This window comes from Odontesthes bonariensis, chromosome 23 (genome assembly GCF_027942865.1).
Source record: "Odontesthes bonariensis isolate fOdoBon6 chromosome 23, fOdoBon6.hap1, whole genome shotgun sequence".
In the NCBI taxonomy this organism is placed as follows: domain Eukaryota; kingdom Metazoa; phylum Chordata; class Actinopteri; order Atheriniformes; family Atherinopsidae; genus Odontesthes; species Odontesthes bonariensis.
This window is the reverse complement of record NC_134528.1, coordinates 3,428,899-3,454,769: the sequence shown is the minus strand read 5'-3', so window position 1 is coordinate 3,454,769 and position 25,871 is coordinate 3,428,899. Positions and strand designations below refer to the sequence as shown.

At 44.2% G+C, this 25,871-nt stretch overlaps 1 protein-coding gene across 10 annotated transcripts in view; it reads left to right on the top strand.

Annotated features, from left to right (window-relative positions):
• LOC142373457 (NACHT, LRR and PYD domains-containing protein 14-like) overlaps positions 1 to 25,871 on the top strand; it is a 337,305-nt gene that overhangs the window by 244,610 nt on the left and 66,824 nt on the right. For 3 of the 10 annotated variants that reach the window (XM_075456720.1, XM_075456719.1, XM_075456717.1), the window contains exons 1-5: positions 10,802 to 10,895; positions 13,919 to 14,056; positions 18,454 to 18,573; positions 22,834 to 23,039; positions 23,763 to 25,629. The exons of 5 other annotated variants lie outside the window; for them this stretch is intronic. In XM_075456720.1, the coding sequence (XP_075312835.1) occupies positions 13,920 to 14,056; positions 18,454 to 18,573; positions 22,834 to 23,039; positions 23,763 to 25,629 (2,330 nt within the window). In that variant the 5' untranslated portion in view covers positions 10,802 to 10,895; position 13,919. Of the gene's footprint in view, positions 1 to 10,801; positions 10,896 to 13,918; positions 14,057 to 18,453; positions 18,574 to 22,833; positions 23,040 to 23,762; positions 25,630 to 25,871 lie in introns of those variants that run through there. 2 more of the 10 variants (XM_075456721.1, XM_075456718.1) reach the window with 1 other exon arrangement.

The following is a 25,871-nucleotide window of genomic DNA, read 5'->3' as shown; positions in this document are numbered from 1 at the left end:
GGGTACTGGTTTGCCCGGTCTTTGGCAGTAATGTGCGTCGGTAGGTGAGATCGATTAGCTTTTTTCATTTTGTCTCTCGTTAATTTTCTCTTCACGCTACGGTGCTGTTTTCCTCGTGTGTGTCGGTGGCAATGACGTCACAAGCCGCGAGTCGGATATAAATTACACCACCAGTTAATTTGGTTCATTTAGACATTTTTTTCTCTTCCCAACTTTATGCAGAAAAGTGCGGAGATTGTGAAATCAAGCGAGTCCTGCATATTTCGCATATTTTGCGCGGAAAATGTTATTATTGCAGTGAATATGCGGCTTTTTTGAAAGGTGATAGAGAATGGTTGAATGGGGCATTAATCCTTGTTCTGTGATGTGATATGTAGCCCAAAAAAATTGGTTGGGTCTGTAATGGCTCAGAACCTCCCTAAAAGGCTCTCTGAAACAGCTGTTACTATGCTGGGTTTAGAATGCGTCGTTTGCCCTTATTGGCGTCGTTTCAGAGCTTATCTGGCAACCTCATTATGAAATGCAGGTAGGTGTTGCCGCTATTCGGTTGCCGTTGCTTGATTGGCTGCCCTTGCTCTCACTGAAAACAGAGCTATAGAGTAATACACTGACTGAGAAGAAAGCTCATTCCCTTTAGATGAACAAGCCAGAGCTATTGTTACAACAGGACTATGGCACAACACACATTTAAAACAAAATAAAATGTGATACTTACAGGCTGTACTGATTGCTGGGGTTGATTTTGTTCAGAATCAGAATCAGAATCAGAATTCATTTTTATTGCCCGCTGTGGGGGAGTACACACAAAGTGCCAGCAAGTGTCAGAACCTCTGTTTCAAGTACTCCCCCTAGTTAGTGAACAGTGTTCACTAACTAGGAATTTGCTGCGGCGTAAGGTGCAAACATGTAACATAGGATATAATAATAAAAAATAAAGAATAAAAATATACGAATATAAAATGTACAAGGTGTGTACAACAATACACAGTATCCAATATACAGAGCAACAACAGTGCAGCTTCATTAGTGCAATTTTAATGATGGTAAAGTGACTGGGGCAGGTTATGAGGTGATTATGAAGTGTTCATAAGTCCAACTGCAAGGGGGAAAAAACTGTTTTTTTGACGGGAGGTTCTGGTCCGAATGGACCGAAGCCTCCTGCCCGAGGGGAGTGGTGCAAATAGAGAAGGGTCAGCTGTGATCTGACCTGCTCGCCCCATAGTCCTGGAGACGTGCAGGTCATGGATAGATGGGAGGCTGCAGCCGATCAGCTTCTCAGCGGAGCGCACAGCTCGCTGCAGTCTGTCTGTCCCTGTCGGAACTGACCCTCTACTGAGCGTTAAATTCCGACTGAAGCCTGCTCGGAATCGTTCAAGCTTTGTGAAACTGTACTCCGTGAAATGCGCAGCGCAAAGGAAAAGTCGGCGGTTGTAGGTACTGGGGATGCTGTTAAAAATAAATAAAAGCCATTGATGGCGAACATTGCTTTCTGGGGGAAGAATATGTCACGATCGTAGTCCGCTTTCACAGCCTTGGAAGGCACACCAGTTCCTGTTTCTGACCGAAGGGGCGTGTCTGAAACGGGGTGGCTGTGGATTTGGGTGTGGGGGGGGGATTGCTGAAAAAGTGACGTCACTTTTTCACAAAAACGGATTGGCACTTTTTCTGGCGGCAATTCAAAAAAAGGGGAGTACTTGAAACAGAGGTTCTGACACTTGCTGGCACTTGGTGTGTACTCCCCACAGCGGGGAGACTCAGAACTAACACCAAAAATGTGAAAAAGACGATTTTGATTCTCTATCCACTTTAAGCGTCAACAAGAGGAAAATAAAGATGATGCTGACTTGAGTGAAAGTTTCCTGTTCAACACTGAACCCGAACATGTCCCATTAAAGAAAAGTGTGGAGGAGGACATATTGGATGCGAATGCACTGTCATTGTCTAGACAGCAGTTGATGAAACTTCAAAACACTGATAAAAGTTTAGCACCTTTGTTTAACGATGCTTTAACTGATAAGTCTGAGTCCACGTGTACTGGCTATTTCTTGCATGATGGGCTGTTGATGCGTAAATGGACGCCTTTACGGTGGTGAAACGGATTGTTGTTCCATCTCCATATCGTTCAGAAATTTTGCGGTTAGCACATGATAATCCATTAGCCGGTCATCTTGGCATAAGAAAAACATATGATCGCATTTTGCGTCATTTCTTGTGGCCGGGTTTAAAGAGCAATGTCGTGCGCTACTGTAATTCGTGTCATTTCTGTCAAGTATCTGGCAAGCCAAATCAGACGACTCCTCCTGCTCCTTTGTATCTCATTCCAGCCATCTCTGAACCATTTGAACGAGTATTAGTTGACTGTGTGGGTCCGTTACCTCGGACCAAAGCGGGGAATAAGTTCCTGGTAACGGTGATGTGCACCTCTACTCGTTTTCCAGAGGTTTTTCCGGTGCGTAATATAACTACGCCGGTAGTGGTGAAAGCATTAACGAAGTTTTTTTCATTGTTTGGTTTACCTCGGGTTGTGCGACCAAGGGCCTAACTTTTTGTCTAAAGTATTTGCGCAGGTTTTACGTCAACTTGACATAAAGCACTGTCATTCCAGCGCTTATCACCCGGAAAGTCAGGGCGCACTCGCGCGTTTCCATCAAACGTTAAAAACAATGCTTCGCACCTACTGTTTGGAGTTCAAAAAAGACTGGGATGAAGGAGTACATTTACAACTGTTTGCTATACAGGAAGTGGTTCAGGAGTCTCTGGGGTTTAGCCCGTCGGACTTGGTTTTTGCTCACACTGTTCGCGGTCCTTTAAAGTTATTGAAAGAGAAGTGGTTGTGTGAAAAAACTGACCAAAATTTGTTGGACTATGTCAGTAACTTTCAACTGAAGCTGAGCCGTGCGTGCGAGATAGCTAAAGAAAATCTTAAAACTGCACAGGCTAAAATGAAGTCTTTGTTTGACAGAAATGCGACACTGAGAGTTTTTCAGCCTGGGGAGAAAGTGTTAGCGTTACTTCCGGTTCCTGGTTCCAGCTTACAAGCGCGCTACAGTGGCCCTTATACGATCAAGAGGAAGGTCGGAGATCGAGATTATCTGGTCTCTACTCCTGATAGGAAGCGGACATCACGCCTATGTCACATTAATATGCTGAAGCTTTATATCGAGCGTGCGCCCTCTTTGAATAAATCTGTCAGTTGTGTTTCCAGTGAACGAGCTGACGCATGCGTCGGGGCAGGTGCAGACGCACGGGAGGAGCTTTCCAGTGCTAAACATGAAGGTGACGTTTTTACACCGGCTGTCACTGAAGGAAGGTTTCCAAATTCAGAGATGTTGGAAAACTTACCTCTCTTGTTGTCTCACCTTGATTTTTCTAAGCAGGCTGATGTCATTCATTTGATCCAGTCTTATAGGTCGCTGTTTGCAGACATTCCCACTCAGGCTCGTGTGCTCAGTCATGATATTGATGTTGGTGATTCCAAGCCTATTAAACAACACCCTTACAGAGTGAACCCGGACAAGCGACGCCGTTTGAAGACGCAGGTGGAGTACATGGTGAAACATGGACTTGCTGTTGCAAGCAGTAGTGTGAGTACGCCATGCCTCCTGGCTATTAAAGCCAGTGGAGAGGACCGTTTCTGTACGGACTTCAGGAAGGTAAATGGGGTGACTGGGCCGGATTGTTATCCACTGCCTCGTATGGAGGATTGTGTGGACCATGTGGGGGCTGCCCAGTTTGTGACTAAGCTGGATTTGCTGAAGGGATACTGGCAGGTACCCTTAACAGCACGAGCCCAGGAAATTTCCGCTTTTGTCACACCCGATGATTTCCTTCAATATACGGTGATGGCTTTTGGGATGCGTAACGCCCCAGCGACGTTTCAACGGTTAATGAATGTGGTTTTGTCCGGTTTATCATTCTGTGAGGCTTATTTGGATGATTTGGTGATTTGTTCTGCTACATGGGCTGAGCACGTTGACCATTTAGGAACTGTTTTTGCGCTAATTTGGCTAATTTGACAGTTAATCTTTCTAAATGCCAATTCAGCCAAGCGACAGTGACCTATCTTGGAAAAAGGGTGGGGGGAGGTCAAGTGCGCCCCGTTGAGGCTAAAGTAGAGGCTATTTTGTCTGTTCCGGTACCTACCACTCATACTGAGCTACGCCGCTATCTAGCAATGGTTGGTTACTACTGGGGGTTCTGTAAAAACTTTTCCTCTGTAGCTGCTCCTTTAACAGACCTACTTAGCCCTAAAGTAGCTTTTATTTGGTCTGATCGGTGTCAGTCTGCTTTTGAGCAAACTAAACATTTGCTAATTAACGCTCCTGTGTTGTCTGCCCCTCGTTTTGATGTACCATTTAAGTTGGCTGTGGACGCATGTGATTCTGGCGTCGGAGCTGTCCTTCTTCAGGATGGGACTGATGGGGTGGAACATCCGGTTTCTTATTTCTCAAAGAAACTTGACAAGTATCAGAGATGGTATTCCACCATCGAAAAGGAGGCATTAGCGTTGGTCCTGGCTTTAGAACATTTTGAAGTGTATGTAGGCGGTTCTATCGGATCTGTGGTTGTTTTTACGGACCATAATCCGTTAGTTTTTCTGGATCGCATGTGCAATAAAAACCGCCGCTTGATGAACTGGGCTCTGCGACTCCAGTCTTTTAACATCTCTATCCAACATGTTCGTGGTAAAGACAACGTAGTGGCCGACGCACTCTCATGACTCTGGTCTTGTTTTTTTTTCTCTGAATGGGTTTTTTTTTCTTACGGGTTACATCAATCCCCATTCAGAGTCTTTGGGTGGGGGTGTTATGTGCTTTGGGCACATTAGTAATTATTTTTGGTAATTAATTTGATAACGTTAATTTGTGGCGCTGTTGGTCCGCCTATAAATAGGCTGGGTTTCGACATGTTAGGAATTCCACCTTTCCGCTCGCTCCATCACCACCGGGAACGCGTTGTGACGCGGTGCGCGCTCGTCCAGTCGCTGTAGGCCGCAGCTGACGTCTCCAGCCTGCCATGCGGTATTTTTTGGTTAGTCTTTGTTTGTTCGTTTTCTCGTTATGATTTTGGCCTGGTGGGACCGGTTGTCCTGGTTTCGATCTTTCTTTTGCATAGGTTCTTTTTTGCTTTAGTCCAGTACTAGTAGGGGCTTCCACGGCCCTGTATAGGGTTGGCCCCCTGCTGTCCCGTTTTGTTCTGTTTGATCGGCTCACCAGGTCCAACTTTCTGTTAAGACTTTTGGGGTTTCGTTTTTCTTTTTTTGGGGACACGGGAAAACTGAGGGAAGTTAACTCTCTTTTTCTTCACAGAAAATCAAAAGCAGCTGAACCAAGAACTAAAGTTCCAGAGAGTTTAATAATAAAATATATATTTTTTGAACCCTCAATCTTGTCCCGTGTCCTCCAAATATGTTGTGCCCTTGGTGGCCGTAACACGGAGCCACTGAGTCAGGTTAGAGCTTTGATGGAGAGGTTTTCAAACTGTGAGCCTCCAAATAAAGGCAGAAAGCCCTCTCCTCTCCTCCTCCTCCTCCTCCTCACAATTCTGGAAACTTCGTAATCCACTTCCCCGAGAATTTGTTGTTTCTAACCAGAAACATAATGACACACCAAATTATTCAACCACAATAGAATAGAAATAGAATAGAAAAATACTTTATTTATCCCCCAATGGGGGAAATTCAAATTCGTCAAGTAGCTCAACATTTTTTTTAAATGTTTACAATGATTGAATTAACAACAATAAAAATACTACTAACTAACTAAATAATAATAAATGACTAAATGGCAAATTAAATAAATAAATTAAAATCAATCAATCAATTTGAGAAGAACTCAGCAGTCGCTGTTATAAAGCCTTATGGCTGTGGGAAATAAGGACCTTCTGAACCTCTCAGTCCTGCAGCCTCTCACTGCAGCTGCTCCTCAGTCCTGCAGCCTCTCTCTGCAGCTGCTCCTCAGTCCTGCAGCCTCTCACTGCAGCTGCTCCTCTGTCCTGCAGCCTCTCACTGCAGCTGCTCCTCAGTCCTGCAGCCTCTCACTGCAGCTGCTCCTCTGTCCTGCAGCCTCTCACTGCGGCTGCTCCTCTGTCCTGCAGCCTCTCACTGCAGCTGCTCCTCAGTCCTGCAGCCTCTCTCTGCAGCTGCTCCTCAGTCCTGCAGCCTCTCACTGCAGCTGCTCCTCTGTCCTGCAGCCTCTCACTGCAGCTGCTCCTCTGTCCTGCAGCCTCTCTCTGCAGCTGCTCCTCAGTCCTGCAGCCTCTCACTGCAGCTGCTCCTCTGTCCTGCAGCCTCTCACTGCGGCTGCTCCTCAGTCCTGCAGCCTCTCACTGCAGCTGCTCCTCTGTCCTGCAGCCTCTCACTGCGGCTGCTCCTCTGTCCTGCAGCCTCTCACTGCAGCTGCTCCTCAGTCCTGCAGCCTCTCTCTGCAGCTGCTCCTCAGTCCTGCAGCCTCTCACTGCAGCTGCTCCTCTGTCCTGCAGCCTCTCACTGCAGCTGCTCCTCAGTCCTGCAGCCTCTCACTGCAGCTGCTCCTCTGTCCTGCAGCCTCTCACTGCGGCTGCTCCTCTGTCCTGCAGCCTCTCTCTGCAGCTGCTCCTCAGTCCTGCAGCCTCTCACTGCAGCTGCTCCTCTGTCCTGCAGCCTCTCACTGCAGCTGCTCCTCTGTCCTGCAGCCTCTCACTGCGGCTGCTCCTCAGTCCTGCAGCCTCTCTCTGCAGCTGCTCCTCAGTCCTGCAGCCTCTCACTGCAGCTGCTCCTCTTTCCTGCAGCCTCTCACTGCAGCTGCTCCTCTGTCCTGCAGCCTCTCACTGCAGCTGCTCCTCTGTCCTGCAGCCTCTCACTGCAGCTGCTCCTCTGTCCTGCAGCTGCTCCTCTGTCCTGCAGCCTCTCACTGCAGCTGCTCCTCAGTCCTGCAGCCTCTCACTGCAGCTGCTCCTCTGTCCTGCAGCCTCTCACTGCAGCTGCTCCTCTGTCCTGCAGCTGCTCCTCTGTCCTGCAGCCTCTCACTGCAGCTGCTCCTCAGTCCTGCAGCCTCTCACTGCAGCTGCTCCTCTGTCCTGCAGCCTCTCACTGCAGCTGCTCCTCTGTCCTGCAGCTGCTCCTCTGTCCTGCAGCTGCTCCTCTGTCCTGCAGCCTCTCACTGCAGCTGCTCCTCAGTCCTGCAGCCTCTCACTGCAGCTGCTCCTCTGTCCTGCAGCCTCTCACTGCAGCTGCTCCTCTGTCCTGCAGCTGCTCCTCTGTCCTGCAGCCTCTCACTGCAGCTGCTCCTCAGTCCTGCAGCCTCTCACTGCAGCTGCTCCTCTGTCCTGCAGCCTCTCACTGCAGCTGCTCCTCTGTCCTGCAGCCTCTCACTGCAGCTGCTCCTCTGTCCTGCAGCCTCTCACTGCAGCTGCTCCTCAGTCCTGCAGCCTCTCTCTGCAGCTGCTCCTCTGTCCTGCAGCCTCTCACTGCAGCTGCTCCTCTGTCCTGCAGCCTCTCTCTGCAGCTGCTCCTCTGTCCTGCAGCCTCTCTCTGCAGCTGCTCCTCTGTCCTGCAGCCTCTCACTGCAGCTGCTCCTCTGTCCTGCAGCTGCTCCTCTGTCCTGCAGCCTCTCACTGCAGCTGCTCCTCTGTCCTGCAGCCTCTCACTGCAGCTGCTCCTCTGTCCTGCAGCCTCTCTCTGCAGCTGCTCCTCTGTCCTGCAGCCTCTCTCTGCAGCTGCTCCTCTGTCCTGCAGCCTCTCACTGCAGCTGCTCCTCTGTCCTGCAGCTGCTCCTCTGTCCTGCAGCCTCTCACTGCAGCTGCTCCTCTGTCCTGCAGCCTCTCACTGCAGCTGCTCCTCTGTCCTGTCAGGATGCTGTGGAGAGGAGGTTTATTATTCTCCATCACAGAATCTAACTTCCTCCTCATCCGTTTCTCCACCACAGCACAGAGAGGGTCCAGCCTTCTGCCTACAACAGAACCAGCCTTTTTCCCCAGTTTGTCCAGGCGCCTACAGTTTCTGTCTGTGGTGCAACTCCCCCAGCAGACAGCAGCATAGAACAGTGCACTCTCAATGATAGTGTGATAAAACATGCACATCATATCACCGCAGACATTGAAGGACCCGAGCCGTCTCAGGAAAAAGAGACGGCTCTGGCCCCTCCTGTACACTGCATCTATGTTGGCAGACCACTCCAGTTTATCATCCAGCACCCGCTGTCAATTCAAGGAATTATAAAGGATAAACTCTTTTATCAAAAAATGTTTTACCAAAAGTTTATTCCCTGGACAGCAAAATAAAAATAATATATTACATAAATTTGACAAGAACAGTTACTAAATTGAGGTCTATGTATATAAAATGCCCTATACCTCCAAAGGCCAAAGAAACCCACTTCAAAATTCTGAATAATATATACCCCTCCAAAGAGTTACTTCGACTACGCTTTAACATTGAGGATAACAACTGCTCACTCTGTGAAAACAACATTGAGGATACTGAGCATGTATTTTTTTCCTGTGATGCCGTTCAAGGGTTCTGGTTACTTGTAAATGAATGGTTGAAACATAGATTCCCACCTCTCTCAACTCCTTTCTCGAAAGATAATATTTGGCTTAATATTAAAAAACAAAGAAGATGAACTCTGTATCAATGTTGTTTTATGTCTTGCTAAATTTTTATACACAAAAACAGAACACAGAAATGTCCCCCCAATTTTGTTTCCTTTAAAAATTTATTTAATTTGTACTTAAAATCTTTAAAATTTGTCAATGAATCCAAAGCCCAGACATTCTATAATGTTATGAGTAATCCCCCAACAAACTAGAAAACTGAATCAATCCTGTATTCCCCTTGTACTTTGTAATACTGCCTTAATCTATTGATTTATTTTGTTTCTATTTTATTGTTATTACTCATATTTTAGTGAACATTTTATTTGAAATCTTCCATATGTTCGCTCTGAAGCTGTTTTTTGTGCACTGATAGTTGAAACTGACTGCCATGTTTACTAGTGTATGTAAATGTTAAATGGTGCAATAAAGTTATGAATAAAAAAAAAAAGTTTCCTTCACCTTCGAAAACAGCACGGAAACTTCTGCTCGCATGCTAACTGCTGCTAGTTAGCTAATAACACTTCATGTTTCCACCTGCTGAAAAGCCGTGTTTAGCAACTTTCTACGAGCAGGTTGAGGGATGATTGTGATCATTTCATCTTCAAAAACAGCCCGTAAACAGGACATTAACTTCTGCTAGCATTTTAACTACAGCTAGTTAGCAGTTAGCTCTGCTACTGGTCGTGATGGTTATTTTCTCTGTGCTGCTGTAAACTTAAATTCCATCAAAATAAAGACACTGAACCTCCAAACAGAACTAAAGGAGAACAACGCAACTTTTGCTGACTTTATTTCGGTTCCCTTTTTTACGAGTCAGACAGATGTTTTATGTGAACATGAAACTTTGGCTGCAGTAACACCTTTCTGCCACATGGCGGAGCCACTGAGTCAGGTTAGAGCTTTGATGGAGACGTTTTCAAACCGTGAGCCTCCAAATAGAGGCAGAAAGCCCTCTCCTCTCCTCTCCTCCTCTTCCTCATCATCAGAGTCACAGCTGAACACAAACACACAAAACACGGATTTTAGATTCACTTCAACCTCTGAGCTCCATCCTGAAGAAACCTCCAGAAATCTGCCAGGAAAATCAGAAAACAATGCGACAGTATTTAATCCAGAGAAGTCAACTGAGTATCCATGATATTCCCGAGCTGCTTTTAACTGAATAAATGTGCCTAAAGTGTCTTTTTCATTTCCTTTTACTGATAACCTCTTATCTTCTTCCCTTGAACTGATTCCCGTGCTTCTTCAAGAAGCAACAGAACTTTACACTGTATTTTAGTTCAATACAACAGCGCCATAATATGCCTTTGGATACTTTGATCAGTTCATTGTTTTTGGGAAATCTCTTTATAGAGATGTGGAATGGAAAAAATGTGGTTGATCAGGAATAAATTCTGTCTAAACAATAAGATCAAGGAAGTGTCTTTCAAAATTAAACACAAAATATATCCATCAAAAATTGTTTTATTTTTAGCTAAATTTCATATCCACAGAAAGGAAATGGACTGACAGAAAACCTTTTTTTTCCACTTTTTTTTAAACGACTATATCAATACAGCACCGACATCAATGGTGTAGAAATTCCCAAGACTGTAAAAACTTATTGAATTAATGTGTTTTTCTTTACAGCGATGCAATTTTTATACATGATGCTTCTATACTCTTTGTACATTTATACTTTTAGATTTTTTTCTTCCCCCGGCTAAAAAAGAGAAAGTTTGTGCTCTTCCTGTCGATGCAAATAAATAATCAGTTAATGTGGAGAATGTGAAATATATATATATATATTTTGCTTTAATTTGAAACTGCATTCATTTAATTGTTCATTTAATTGAGATTTAAATTTTATTTGTTATTTCAATTGGAATGTATAGAATTTATTTCTGTGTTAATTAGTTTTTTCCCGTATTTATTTCTGTATAATGTTCCCTTGTATTATACTGATCTATTTATAATGGGCTGTTATTGGGACAATAACTACGGGGAGAAATGGGAAATAACTGAAGTAAATACATCTATGAATGAAATCTGTTTGAAAAATGATAAAAATAATGCATGACGAGGTCAAAATAAGATAAATAAATAAATCATTTTAAAGGGATAAGGATCAATATGATGTAAAGGAGAAACAAACTGAAAACTGAGGGACTTTAACACTTAAATGAATGCAGTTGACAATTAAAACAGAAAATCCAGGTACATACAGGTACACGCGGCCCACGTGATTTCCTGTAAATGCTCGGCAGGAGAAATTAAACTAAAGTGTTCAGGCTCCATTTTGGGTTAACAGCAGCAGGGTGAAACCTGAAGTCAGCATCAGGGTGAGTGAACAACATTCTTCTTCTATTCCTCCAGAGTCTGAGTGCGTTTACAGGCGGAACTCGGTTCGGTTCATCTTCAACACAAACTGCTTTTATTGAACTGTGGAGTTTCTGTGAGGGAGTTACTTCCGTCTCGGTGAGACTTTGAACAGAGGACACTCCTTAATGTTACATGTCCGCTCAGATAACTGAACATTTATCTCCATACAAACACACTTTTTATCTGTAATGGCAGGTTGAAATCTCCTCATCTCTCGTGTTTCCTCCCACACAGATAAACATGTGGTATTCAACACTTTAAACATTAATAGTTTTTGTTGAAACTGCGCGCACCCCGCTGTGACCAGCGCTGCTGAGCTATAATCCAGCAGCACCTCCAGGTGTAGGTGTTCCTTTGCTTCTGCTGTCACTACATTTAGGCCGTAAGGTGAACCTGGAAAACTCCTTCAGAACACCAGGCTTGTTCCACGCTCTCCGTACCAAACACGCTTCAGCTCATAAAAACATTGAGTTATGTTGAGGTTTTAAAAAAAGTTTCGCCGCTCAGAACACAGTACTTCTTTAGTTCGCAACGTTTAAAGGAATAACTAGTGCCAGGCAAGGCGTATGTACATATTCGGCAGGCGTAATAACAGTTTGGCTCGCGAGAGGTGCCACGGTTGAGACGCCATCAGAATGGACGAATCGGATAGCTCGTATGTCAGCTGAGCTGGTAAACAGAAACAGCACCGCAGCAGCAGCGGATCATCCAGCAGTACCGAAGAAGACGAAATTTCGACCGAAAGATTTGTTACATGCACATATCTTCTGTTAAGCGTGAGGAAACACAGAATTTCACCTGCACAAGGTGGAATGGAAGGAATCAGAAGGAACAAATAAAGAAGCACTTGCTGAGTTCTTATACGATGCGTGGCCACATGCTGATCTTACAGCAGTGGGAAGAAAGCTCAGCTTTACATAGCACATCAACACCAATGTGACTGTGTGGCTGTACTGGAAGGTGTGCAGTCTGTTCATGCTGTGGAAGACCTGCAGTGTGACCATGAAGAATGTGACACAAGGGTGTTTTTGCATGCACAACATGCTGCACAGGAACAGAAGACTGTCATTATTAAGAGCCCTGACACTGATGTAGCAGTCTTTGCTGTGAGTCTGCAGAAAGAATTGCCATGCAGCTTGTACTTTTTCACAGGGACGGGCAGCAGAACACGCATAATGGACATCACCAAGGTGTCATCAGCTCTCGGAGCCAGTGTGTGTTCAGCCTTGATTGGGATCCATACATTCACTGGGTGTGACTCCTCAAGGCAAAAAGAAGACATTTGCTGTGGCATGCGAGACAGATGTCTACCTGAAGGCTTTCAGAAATCTGGGGCCTGAATTTAACTTGGACCACTCTACATTTGCATTATATGTATACCATTTGTACGATCAGCCAACCGCAGAAAACATCAATGAGGCGAGGTACAAAGCTTTCTGTATGGCATCATCAGCCTTGCCAGAATGATCTATCCCCCCCAACAAGTGATGCCCTCCACCAGCACTGCAAAAGGGCAAATGATCAGGCTAAAATAATGAGGTCATGTGTAAGCAAAAGATTGGCGCTCCATCTCCCGCTGGACACGGTTGGCATCTGGAAGATGGAAATCTTGAAGTGACATGGATGACAAGAAATCCAGCACTCATAGTGAGGAATAGTGTTTGTGTGTGCGTGCTTTTTTTATTTTTTACCTCTATTCTATTCCATTTGTATCATTCCTTTTATTATGGTTATGTATATAAGTTTATGCCGGTTGATGTGTATGCCCTACTTGTTTTGACTTTTTTATGTGTTGCATAGTTATTAGTGAATAAATCAGTAAATGAATACCTGAATGGTCCTTATCATTGATAATTAGAATTATTTCCATTCATTAATAAAAAATGACAACATGAAAAGGTAATCTTATCATCCACTTGCACAATAGTTGTTTGTACTATAAATAAAGCACTGTTTGGAATTAATTTAGCCCAGTAGTTTGTACATATCCTCTGAACATTCAGGTTCCAGGGCCAAATTCATTATGGCTGTTGCTTTGGTGGAGGAGCAGGCAGAATGTTTAGCTATGTCTGAATCTGGAAACATCTTCCTGAACATCTTGCCAGTGTGCCTACAGACATTGAATGGCACATTGTCTTCGACAACAAATGATGTGAAATACACCTCTGCTGCAGTGACCTTCTCAGTGAGACTTTGCTTTTCTGCAGAAAATAACTGAGCTATATGGGAGCAGCCTTCCCTGCGCTTAGCCTCCCTAATATGGTGCGGTCCCTAAAGAATAAAACAGATAATTAGGCCTATCATTTCTACATATTTTCTTTAATTAATTTACGCTTAATTTATTTTGCCTATTTATCAACATAGTGAATTGAAGATTTTTTTAAAGGCTTAGACAGGCTGGATATAGATAGTTAGATACTGTAGCTGGCTAGTTAGATATAGGCCTACACAACTTAGTAACTAAATGTGTATTGATACTTTAAATAAGTCTTTGATACGTTTTGCTTCATTTTATAACAGCATTTAACCTACAGAAATAAAATGCAGATGATGGCGCGTTCAACTACCTCCACATGTCTTTTACAGTCATTAAGTCATTAATTCTGAAAATATTATGCATAGCTCTCGCTAGAAATGCTCACGAAATGCATACAAATGCAGATGCTTTCTTAAAATGTTTTTCACAGAAAAAAGGTTGACAGTCGGCCATTTTCCTTTTTTAGCTGAGGGAAACTTGATAGTCATGTGACCTGGTTGCGAAGCAATTTAAATGAATGGGCCAAATAAAACGTGCTATTGTCACAATTTTGGGGGCCAAATTGTGACAACAGCACGTTTTCCCTTGTGGAGCAACGCAGCTATTACACGTTTTTCTGTGAGACTGGGTTGGGAACAGAAGGAAAAGCAGGAGGTTAAGAACTTGTTTCTGTTTGGCTGTGAGACTTAAACAGTCGTGTTGGTCTTCATTCTTTTCTTCTCTCAGAATGGCTGAAGCCCAGAAGACGAGAGTTTGTGGGGAGGAAGAGGAGGACAGAGCAGAGTCTGCAGCATCCAGCGGTCTGTCTACCAACAGGGACCCATCCAAACCTCCAGAACTCAGTGATGGACCATCAGACACAAAGTAAGAGAGCTGCTGATGAAGGGGGTCAGCTTATTATCTGGATATATCACCATGGTAACGTATACAGGCAACCCAAACAGGGTATGAAGCAGGTTGAACATATTCGGGGTATATTTTATAAATTATTGGTTATTTAGATTAACTACCAATCAGATCAGTCTGAGCAGCGTCAGGATGCAGGTCATCAACTCCGTTATTCTGAGACGTGCTTCATGGTTCAGACTCCTGATCAGGTGGCAGCAGTCAACCAAACACACAGAGGTGGAGGTCAGAGGCTGTAACACTCACTGCTGCAGACTGAATAAATGCTGTTTTAATCTGTCTGAGTTTGGTGGCCCAGGCTAAAAGTGTGTTCAAATGTTTTTAAAAACGGATTCTTCTGAGCTACATGCACAGCAACAATCTCCTGCAGGTACAGAACATGATGTTAAACAGGAAGTAACAAACAAGTTTTTAACCGTCATTTAAAAAGGAAATCCTTTCTCTCTTTTAAAATGTCCTGACCAAGATAGGCAGCAGCTCAGGGTTCTATGAAGCAGGATCAATATATCCAGTTTATCTGTCTAAGTCAGGGGTTCTCAACCTTTTGCAAGCGGGGCCCCCCCTAAGACGGTTCATTGCAGTTGGGGCCCCCCCTTCACGGCCCCACCCCCACGACACCACCTTAGATGGATAGATGGATCCATAGGCTATTATTTTTAGGCCCACATTATTATTATTATTATTATTATTATTATTATTATTATTATCAGTAGGGGTAGGTAGGCCTATCATTATTACTAGGCTATTGTTATAACTGGCAGTAGCACCAGACTTCTAATGTGAGCTTGCAGGCATTATTATTATAATTATTTTTGTTGTTATTATTATTATTATTATTATTATGGTTATTGTTATTATTATTATTATTATTATTATTATTATTATTATTATTATTATTATTATTATTATTATTATTATTATTATTATCAGTAGTAGTGGTAGGCCTATTATCATTACTATGCTATAGCTATATGATATGAGGTTACATGCTCTTATTATTATTATTATTATTATTATTATTATTATTATTATTATTATTATTATTATTATCAGTAGTAGTGGTAGGCCTATTATCATTACTATGCTATAGCTATATGATATGAGGTTACATGCTCTTATTATTATTATTATTATTATTATTATTATTATTATTATTATTATTATTATTATTATTATCATCAGTAGGCTTATTAACATTACTAAGCTATTGCTATAACTGGGAATTGGCACTAGACCTCTTTTAATAATTTATTCTTAATTATTATTATTACTAGGCCTAATAATAGGCATATCATCTGCATGTTTTACAGAAGCTTTAATGTGAGATTTGAGCCTGCCTTGCCTTGCAAAGATCCTCAATTCTTGGTGCAATGTTTGACAAACACAGCCTCAAATCATCCTCGATTTGTGCACGATTGCGGTATTTCGTCTTGAGTGCAGTCATTTTTGAGAATCCTGCCTCACACAAATATGTGGACGCGAAAGGGAGGAGAATCTTTAAGGCGACGTCACAGAGTTGAGGGTATTCCTGCATCAATGATGCCCAGAATGACGACAGAGGGCAGGAGGTAAAAAGTTCCCTCAGCCTACTGTCACTCTTCAGCTCAATAAGCTGTTCCTGCATATCAACTGGCAGCTCCTTTGCTGTGCACACAAATGGATCTCGAACCCACGCAAAAGAGCGATAATCCTCTTTAAAATACCTTGAAAATTCTTTCCTCATTGCAGACAGGTGCTCCGACGCTGACTGAAACAGAGACGAGAAATTGTGTGACGTGCCTGCATCAGTGATGAAGTCTGCAAGGCTGGGGAACATGTCGCAGTTCCCTCGACTGATGCGGCCATGCTAGAGCTCAATTTTTTGTGTGAAGGCGTCCACTCTGTCTGCGAGGAGCAAAATATGAGTTTCGCGGCGGCCTTGCAAAGACAGGTTGAGGCCATTCAAACGATCAAATATATCGACCAAATAGGACAGAGACGCAAGCCACATAGTGTCATCCAGATGCTTCGCCAGATCTGATTTGATATCTGTCAAAAAACACTTCACCTCCTCTCGCAGCTCATACAACCGCTGTAACACCCGCCCCCTAGAGAGCCAGCGAACTTCAGTGGGCAGAAGCAGCTGTTCGTACCCTGAGCCCATCTCCTGGCAGAGGATCCCAAACAACCGAGAGTTTAGCGGCCGTGATTTAATAAGATTTATCATTTTCACGGCTTGGTTTAGCACGGACTCAAAGAGAACAGACATTTTTTTGGCAGCTAATGCTTCGCGATGGACCATACAATGTGTCCATTTCACAAGTGGTGCTACTTGCTGAACGCGAGCAGCTAGGCCACGCTCGCGGCCCGTCATTGCCCGTGCACCATCCGTGCATAGGCCAACGCACCGGTCCCAAGTCAAACCATTTTCACGGATAAAAATATCAAGGACATTGAAGATGGCTTCTCCTGTAGTGTGAGACTGAAGAGGCCGGCAAAACAGGACATCCTCCTCAATCGCCTTGTCCCGCAGATACCTGACATAGGTGAGGAGCTGTGCCTGCCCAGCAATGTCAGTGGATTCGTCCAGCTGCAGCGCGTAGTAGGGACTCTGTTTTATGAACTCTATGAGTTGCTCTCTGATGTCATTAGACATGTCTGAAATCCTCCTAGCTACTGTGTCATTGGACAGTGGTACTGCACCGAGTTTGGCAGCTGCACTATCTCCTATCATTATTCTGCACGTCTTGCGCGGCCGGCAAAATAGGTAGAAGGTATGGCTACCCTATTAGCTAAGTGCACGCCTAGCAGTTAAAAAAATAGCTAGGGCTTCGATTTGGATAATCTTTACAAAGGCTATTTGTGGTCTTTAAAAAGACTGTTTATGTTTAGTAAAGTATATCGATATCAAGACTGATAACAGATAGACTAGCGAGAGCTGGCACAAGTGAACTTGGCAAGAGACTAGACTAGAGTAGAGTGAAGCTTGACGTTTGTGTGCGGATGCTTATATAGGTTACATTACGTTACGTGACGTCGCAGGCTCAAAATACCACCCCCTGGTGAATTTGAAATGAAACTAGACAAACAATAGTCCAACTTCTTGCATTTTCGAGGAGGGAATTTTCGTGGGGCGGGCCCCACCGGTTGAGAACCACTGGTCTAAGTGATCTGGTTAACTAACCCAAACCATGGATATCTGACCAATGTCACACCGCGGTGAGGTCAAGTGGGTTTTTGTCTCGTCATTTCCTGTTTTATTTTGAAAGGTTAACTCTCCTCTCGTGCTCCGTCTGATTGTCGTGTGAATGATTCCACCTGTTCCCTATTATCCCTGTGTGCATAAGAGTCTGCGTCTCCCCCCGTCTTGTGCCAGTGTGTCGTATCTGTCCGATTGATGTGCATCACTCTCGCCTTTGTTCCAAGCCTGACCACAGCCACGTTTTCAAGTATTGCCTTTTGGTATTATTCCTCTTCAAGAGAGGTTTTTTGATAATGTTTGATAAATTAGTCCTGTTAAAGTAACAGTGTAAGTTTATTTTTATAGCATTCTTGTTTTTCCTCCAAGTTGGAGTGATTTCTGTTTTTTAAATTTTCATAGTGTAGTTCCTCTGTTTTTTAGGAGGTGATTTGTTTTTTTCCTCCGTAGCAGGAGTGACTTTTAGTTAAAGATAAAGTTTGATAGACCCTTTTGTTTGTTCATCCGCATAATGGAGTGATTTTGATTTCCTTGATAAACTTTCATAGATATACTTCTCTAATTTTAGAGAAGTGTATAACTATATATATATATATATAATAATAATAATAATTATATAGCCTGCTTTGTTTCTCTCTATGGAGAGTCTTAATAACATCTGCTCCTAGAATAAAAGCTTTGGATAACACATCTCCTGCTCCTGCGTCCTCCATTCCCTGGGTGTGACAACCAAGTGGTACTACAATCTGGGGTGCAGAGACGCTGCTTCTCAGTGGCATGTCCAGGATTACAGCATCTGTTGTTAACCAGCTCTGTGATCCTCCTGCTTTCCTGTTAGCGCTCTGTCTGCAGTCTCTGTCTGATATCAGTCACAACATGTTTATTTTAGCAGAGAACACCCTGACCTCAGCCTCAGCAGACAGTATGTGGTGTGGATATGATATGGATTAACTCTCACAGATGAAGAATATCTCCTGATATCTTTATTAGTTCCTGGTCACTGCAGAGAAACTCAGAGGGTCAGAACCCTCCAGAGGTTCCTGGTCTCTGTGGAAGGTTCCTGCAGAGGAAACGTGGCCTCTGATGTCAGTCAGATAGAAAAGCTGTAACGTGATCTAAGAGGACTGTTCCACAAAGGATTGATGTGATGTGAATAACAACATGTTTGTGTTTGCAGAGGTCAGCACCACAGACAGAGAGCAGAGTCTCCAGGATCTGACTGTCTGTCTATGAAGAGTGACCGGTCCAAGGATTTTCCACCAGACTTTAGAAATGAACCTGGACCCTCAGACAGAAAGTAAGAGAAGAGTCAATAACTGACTTATGATTCATCTTAAATAAGCTCCCAGTGAGATTAAATTATCTGTCAATGAAGGTTTATTTAGTGTCTCTCTTTCTGTAGTTCATGATGGGAAATGAATAAGAAAACTCATTCCACATTTAATCATGATGCAACAAGGGAACATCTGCATCCAGAGGCTGTGATGCAGATGTTCAAAGATACTAAGTTCTAAACAAGCTTCTACAGGGTAAACAGACGTTCACATTTTGTTCATACGAGTCATGAGACATTCCCTTCTGCCCCTCTGGGGGCAGACAGCGGTGTGGATTGTGCCGAGGCTGTGGAATATCCTCTGAAGCCACCAAGGCTGTGGGACATTCCCCTCTGAGAGCACTGAGAGCAGGCAGGGGCGACCTCCGAGTGCAGCTGTTATTCTCATGCAGAGGTGCAAGAGTGGCAGCATGAGCAGTTACACGGAGGTAGAAATGATTATGTGAGCATAAAGGATAAAAAGTGATTCTATCAGTTCTTCTTTGGTCCTCCTTCATGGAGTTCTGCTTGGTTCAACATGCAGCGTCCGTTACAGCCTGAAACCACCTGTCCTGATTGGTCCAGGTGAGTCTGCAGCTGTTTCATGACTGAACTTGTTGATAAGTTTACAAACTTCTGAAACAGAGATTTCTTTGAAGATTTCTAAATTTCAGGATTTTTCAAACTCGGCATTTAAAGGCATGGTTGGTAATCCTGTTCAGAAACACATTTAGTAATACTGGGTGAAATGGTCCGTCTGTCCTGAGAGAAATCTATACAAGATGTATTTAGAAAAAGGGACGAAAATAATCAGACCTCTGTGGCAGCTGCAGGACTGAGAAAAAGCTGACCAATCCGAGATCAGCGTCCCGCTGATCTCGGATTGGAGCGCCTACAAAAACCAATCAGATGCCTCTGCTTTCTGCCTACGCCCCCCTCTGCCGGCTCCCTGCTCCGTGTGCGCATGCGGTTCCACCGGCTTTGGATGAAGCACTGACGGAATGGGGAGGGGGGGGTGGAGCTTAGAGGAGGGGACACTTTCGAATCTTGCTAGCTCTCTTGCTAGCTCTCTAGGATTACCTACCATAGCTTTAAGTCCAAACATGCAAAATGTCCTGATAAAGAGGTTAACCTGCTGCTGTCTCATGTTGCCATGACAACAGATGGGAGAACAGCACTCAGTGTGATGTCAAACCAAGATGGCTGCGCACAATCTGCAGGGTTCCCACGGGTCATGGAGTTTCTGGAATATCATGGAATTTCATAAAAGTTTTTCCAGTCATGGAAAGTCATAGCCTGGGAATTCCCATGCTGCTTTGCACGTGATTTCATTCACATTGCAAAGGCAGCCTGGAAACCACCGCCCTTATTTTTGCCTGAGTTAGGGAACCAATCACAGAACGGGGGGGGGGGGCAGCAAGACGATGACGACGTCTATGCGCGACACCGAAGCTTGTAGAGCAGGGGTCTTCAACGTTTTTCAGGCCAGGGACCCCCAAACTGATGGAGAGTTGGAGCAGGGACCCCCCTACTTTTTATATGGCATACAATTGTGTTTTCTATTTAACGGGGCCTAGTGCCGTGTATAAACATAGCTACTCTGTTATTGTACATTCAATACTAAGCTATTCAAAAAATACACAGGTTAATATATTCATGTTTTTATTTTAAACATGTGCAAGGTACAAGGTGGCCGTGCCACTGCCATTTATAAAAAAACATCTTGCATACAACACTGAGCTATTCAAATAATCCACAGATTTTAACTTTAAACATGCATGTAGATGGGACAATGAATCCTCAAACCATCTGTGGATGCATATTCCAACTAAGCGGTCGCTTAGGGCCCCCACGCCACCAGGGGGCCCCGAGAACAATTTTGAATTTAATTTTGATTACAACTTTATTTTTCTGTAAGATAATGTGAATGTCATTTGATTCTATTTTGTATTTGGATTTTGAACATTTTGCACACCATTGCACATCTGAAAGAAATTAAACTATTTAACGTGTTTACTATAAATGCAGTCTCCAGCCTGCTGATGTTACTTTCAAATAGTTAAATTAATGAGCCATACTTATACATCACTCTTTATGTAGAAGTTAATTAAACCATATTTATGAGTTTGCTGACACCTGTATAATGTAAGATGATTACAAATAATGCTAATGATTGTGGGTCCGTTACACACATAACAGTGCAGCCTATGGAATAATGAGGCATCTGGAGCTGAGGTGATGGTAGGGCAGCCCCAAATGAAATTCTGCTTAAGGCCCCATAAATGCTTGGGCCGGCCCTGTGTGGATGGCACACGTTTGCACACAATTTGTAAGAAAAAACTGTTTAAAAAAAAAAATATATATTAAACTTTTTTTTTTTTTAAATAAATTTTTTTTTTTTTTAAATCGTCTAAACAACCAAATATTTCGCGACCCCCCTGCAGTACCTCCGCGGACCCCCTGGGGGTCGCGGACCCCCTGTTGAAGACCTCTGTTGTAGAGTGTTAATCCAACATGGCAGCGGACACAACGTTACCGTTCGATGCAGCCTTAGAAAGTGTTTTAAGTAGCCTAGAACACAAGTTTACTTTTATTTTACTTTTTTTTCTTCTTCTTCTTCCTCGTTGAATTTCTGTCGCTCTACATACGTCATCTGGTATAAGTGATACAATTGGCTATGAATTGCGCGCAGAGCAGCATGGGAAGAACCAGACGCCATTTGATAGACATTCGTAGCGCCCAATAAACGGCTCTAGGCATTCGTAAACCACGCCTCAAATACGAGAAAATGCACACCTAGTTCCCAGACCACTATCTCATGGAGATGTGGACGCGTCAGCCACGCTAGGAAAGTCATGGAATTTGACCATTTTGCATGCACAGTCATGGAATATCATGGAATTTTCTTAACAGTTGAGTAGAAGCAAAACTTGAGTGTATTTTGTTGCTTACTTTTTTGATTGGTGTATAACATTGTTTCTCACCGGTTATAACTACAACGCTTCACCAGAGATGGTTTGGTTTCGTGCTGTAATGTGCAACATTCTAGAATCTAATATCTTGGAGCCCACTGAAGTCTGGCAGTGGTGGTTCGGCGTCAGTTGGCAAACATGCCTGGCAAATGCAGGTTTCAAGAAAGTTGGCTCGAAAATGACGATTTCAGAGGCTGGCTATCGCGAATTGATGACCACAGAGCTAAATGTAGCGTTTGTAAAACAGTCATATTTCTGTCAAATATGAGAGAACACGCGTTGCGGAGCCATACGACTAGCAAAAAACATGCTTCACGGTTGCGGGCGGTGAGATCATCGAGCTTGTCACAGCCTAGCATAACAGCGATGCTAGTTCAACCATCCACAAGAAGCGAGCCTGAGCCTGAAGCTGCTCCCATCCCCTGTTCCAGCGATATTGGCACCATACGAAGCAGCGGAGAACACCTGAGTCTGATACCAGCAAAAACTGCATGCTTTTTTTTCCGTCAAATAAATGATCGTAAATATTTAAATTGTTTTATTTACCGTGTGTTTACATGGCTTTCAGCCGAGAAGGGTGGTCATTTCTGACATTTACACTTAAGTTCTGCATATCTGTGGTTGTGTAAACCTTCATATAGACAAAGAACAGCTCTAGGGGTGAAGATAATCTTGTTTTCACACTTTTAAAATCTTTTGAACGTCATTTCTTTTTACGGAACTGGTCCTGGAAATTTAGTTGTTTGGGTCTGGAAAGTCATGGAAAATCATGGAATTTTATATCTGACTTAGAGTGGGAACCCTTAATCTGACGTGGGCCAAGTTTTTTACAGGAGGGTAGATGCTGCCTGCTCAGGCGCACTGTGGCTCTCACAGAACTTTTTCTTTTAGATTCTGATCATTTCAAGTTTAGTTGAAATTATTCTAAACTCTACTTCCAGTTCAGGAGCAACATGGACCCTGAACACGTGTTCGTCAGTGATGTCAGTTCACTTATTGGCTCTTTGTGATTACTGAAGAGTTTATTTATTTCTTAATTCTAAAAATAGCAAATGTAGAAAAGGATTAGAATGAATTTAAAATCTAATGAAATGTTTTCTGTAGGGCAGCAGCAGTAATATTCACACAGTGAAGTCAGCACATAAACTGAATATTGATCCCAATGTAAAATGCTGCTGCAGGAAGGGTTGAGTTTATGTTCACATAAAAACAGAGTTAATGCCAAAGGGAGTTATTTTAAAATGATTTTAGTGATGAAGACATGTGTTGACAGAGGGAGGAAGAGGAGCGGGGTTTGTGAGGAGCAGCAGCTGTCCTGCTGTGCTCTGTGTCAGGACGTCCTGAAGGATCCGGTCTCTACCAGCTGTGGACACTGGTTCTGCAGACAGTGCATCACCTCATACTGGGACCAGTCTGCTTCCTCAGGAGGCTCCTCCTGTCCCCAGTGTGGAGAAAGATCCAGAACCAGAGCTGCACCAGGTCAGATATTTCTGTTAACCCGTTACTACCTGATGCATCACATGTGTTTTTACCTCATGAAATCAAGTTTGATTTTACACACAGCTTTGGGTCTGATGGTTAACCTGCTGTTTTAATGCAGACACATTGTGGTGTCAAACAGAACAACAACAGTTGTTAGGACCTGACTCACATGGACACAACAGAAGAGACACACCATGAATTAAAGTTAGAGAATCATTTAAATAACTATCATCAGACTGAATTTATACGCCAAATCCAACCTTTATATCACGAGGTGTGGAAATCAGTTAAATCAGAGGTGGATCATATGAGTTGAATTAAACTAAACGAACACAATGACCAAGATGGCAGCACATTGTGTAGAAGAGCAGAGTGATTAGACTGAAATCAGGACTAAAGGAGCCAAAGTAACACAGAAGGAGCCACAGGTGTCCTAAATCACAGAAATCACCTCCCAGCAGGACAGACAGACACTCGTTAATACCCCAACCTACCACAAGAGGACCCACGGGGTCATCACAAAGGTCATCGGGAACATCATTTAGCATCAGCCTTGTTTTCCTGTTTACTGATCATTTTACTGAGAGGTGGGAGGAAAAGAAAAGTTTTCTGTGTGAAGACAGAAACATGTTCAGCTGGGGTCAGAAAGATAAAGAAGAACAAATCCTGATGAATTGAATCTACTGTGTTTGTGTTTGGTCTCATTTGTTCTTTGTTCAGCAGATGTTGGTCTGCAGGAGGTTTTAGATGAACATAAGAGGAGTCTGAGGAGGAGATGTGAACATGTGACTGAAGGAACTGATGGAACAGGAGGTGGAACCCTCCTCAACAGGATCTACACTGAGCTCTACATCACAGAGGGACAGAGTGAAGAGGTTAATACCCAGCATGAGGTGAGGCAGCTGGAGACGGCTTCCAAGATCCAGAGCCTCCATGACACTCCAATCAGGTGCCACGACGTCTTCAAAGCCTTACCTGAGCAGCAGGGGGCCATCAGAGTGGTTCTGACCAACGGCGTCGCTGGTGTTGGAAAAACCTTCTCAGTGCTGAAGTTCACTCTGGACTGGGCCGAGGGCCTGGAGAACCAGGATGTCAGTGTGGTGACTCTGCTTTCCTTCAGGGAGCTGAACCTGCTCAGAGAGGAGCAGCACAGTCTTCTCACGCTGCTCCATGTTTTCCATCCAACATTACAGAAGCTCCCAGCAGAGCAGCTGGCCGGCTGCACACTTCTGTTCATCCTGGACGGCCTGGATGAAAGCAGACTGTCTCTGGATTTCAGCTGTCAGGTTGTGTCTGATGTCACACAGACGTCATCAGTCAGCGTGCTGCTGACAAACCTCATCAGGGGGAACCTGCTTCCCTCGGCTCTCGTCTGGATAACCACACGGCCCGCAGCGGCCAATCGGATCCCTCCTACGTGTGTTGGCAGGGTAACAGAAGTACGAGGCTTCACCGATGCCCAGAAGGAGGAGTACTTCAGGAGGAGGTTCAGTGATGAACAGCTGTCCAGCAGAATCAGCTCCCACATCCAGGCATCCAGGAGCCTCCACATCATGTGTAGAATCCCAGTCTTCTGCTGGATCGCTGCTACAGTTCTGGAGCACATGTTGACCACAGAGCAGAGAGCAGAGCTGCCCAAGACCACCACTGACATGTACTCCCACTTCCTGCTGGTTCAGACACAGAGGAAGAAGAACAAGTACCCCCAGGGACCTGAGGCGGGTCCACAGGAGCTGACGGAGGCCGACAGGGACGTTCTTCTGAAGCTGGGGAGGCTGGCGTTTGAACATCTGGAGAAAGGAAACATCATGTTCTACCAGGAGGACCTGGAGCAGTGTGGCCTGGATGTCACAGAGGCATCGCTGTATTCAGGAGTTTGTACAGAGATCTTCAAAAGAGAGTGTGTGATCTTCCAGAAACCAGTTTACTGCTTTGTTCATCTGAGTGTTCAGGAGTTTCTGGCTGCAGTCTACATGATGCACTGCTACACCAACAGGAAGGAAGAGGTGCTGGAGAGCTTCCTGGGAGAAGACTACAGTCACTCATCTCTGGAGAGCTTCCTGGGAGAAGACTACAGTCACTTATCTCTGGAGAGCTTCATGGTAGAAGACCACAGTTATTCATCTCTGCATGACTTCCTGAGGAGAGTCATGAGGAAATCCCTGGACAGTAAAAATGGCCACCTGGACCTGTTTGTTCGCTTCCTTCATGGCCTCACTGTGGAGTCCAACCAGAGACTCTTAGCAGGCCTGCTGGGTCAGACACAGAACAGTCCAGAAACCATCCAGAGAGTCATCAACAACCTGAAGGAGATGAACATGTTTAACATTCCTCCTGACAGAAGCATCAACATCTTCCACTGTCTGATGGAGATGAACGACCTCTCAGTTCATCAGGAGATCCAAGAGTTCCTGAAGTCAGAGAACAGATCAGAGAAGGAACTCTCTGAGATCCAGTGCTCAGCTCTGGCCTACATGCTGCAGATGTCAGAGCAGGTTCTGGAGGAGTTGGACCTGGAGGAGTACAACACAACAGATGGGGGACGAAGCAGACTGATTCCAGCTGTGAGGAACTGCAGAAAGGCTCGGTGAGTTGATGTGTTCATCGACTTCATGTGTCAGTGTAGATTAGTAGTTTAGTTCCCTAAGAGCCGTTTCTACACATGAACAGCAGAGATGTTCTGGAGAATCTGCAGACAGGTTCATCTGGACCTCTTCCAGAGTTTCTGCTCACATGTGCTTCCCAGCAGGAGACTTCCTGTTGGAGATGTGAGGGAGGGGTGGTGGGAGATAACTGTGTAGAGCGCACAGGACTAGTGTTGTTCCCATA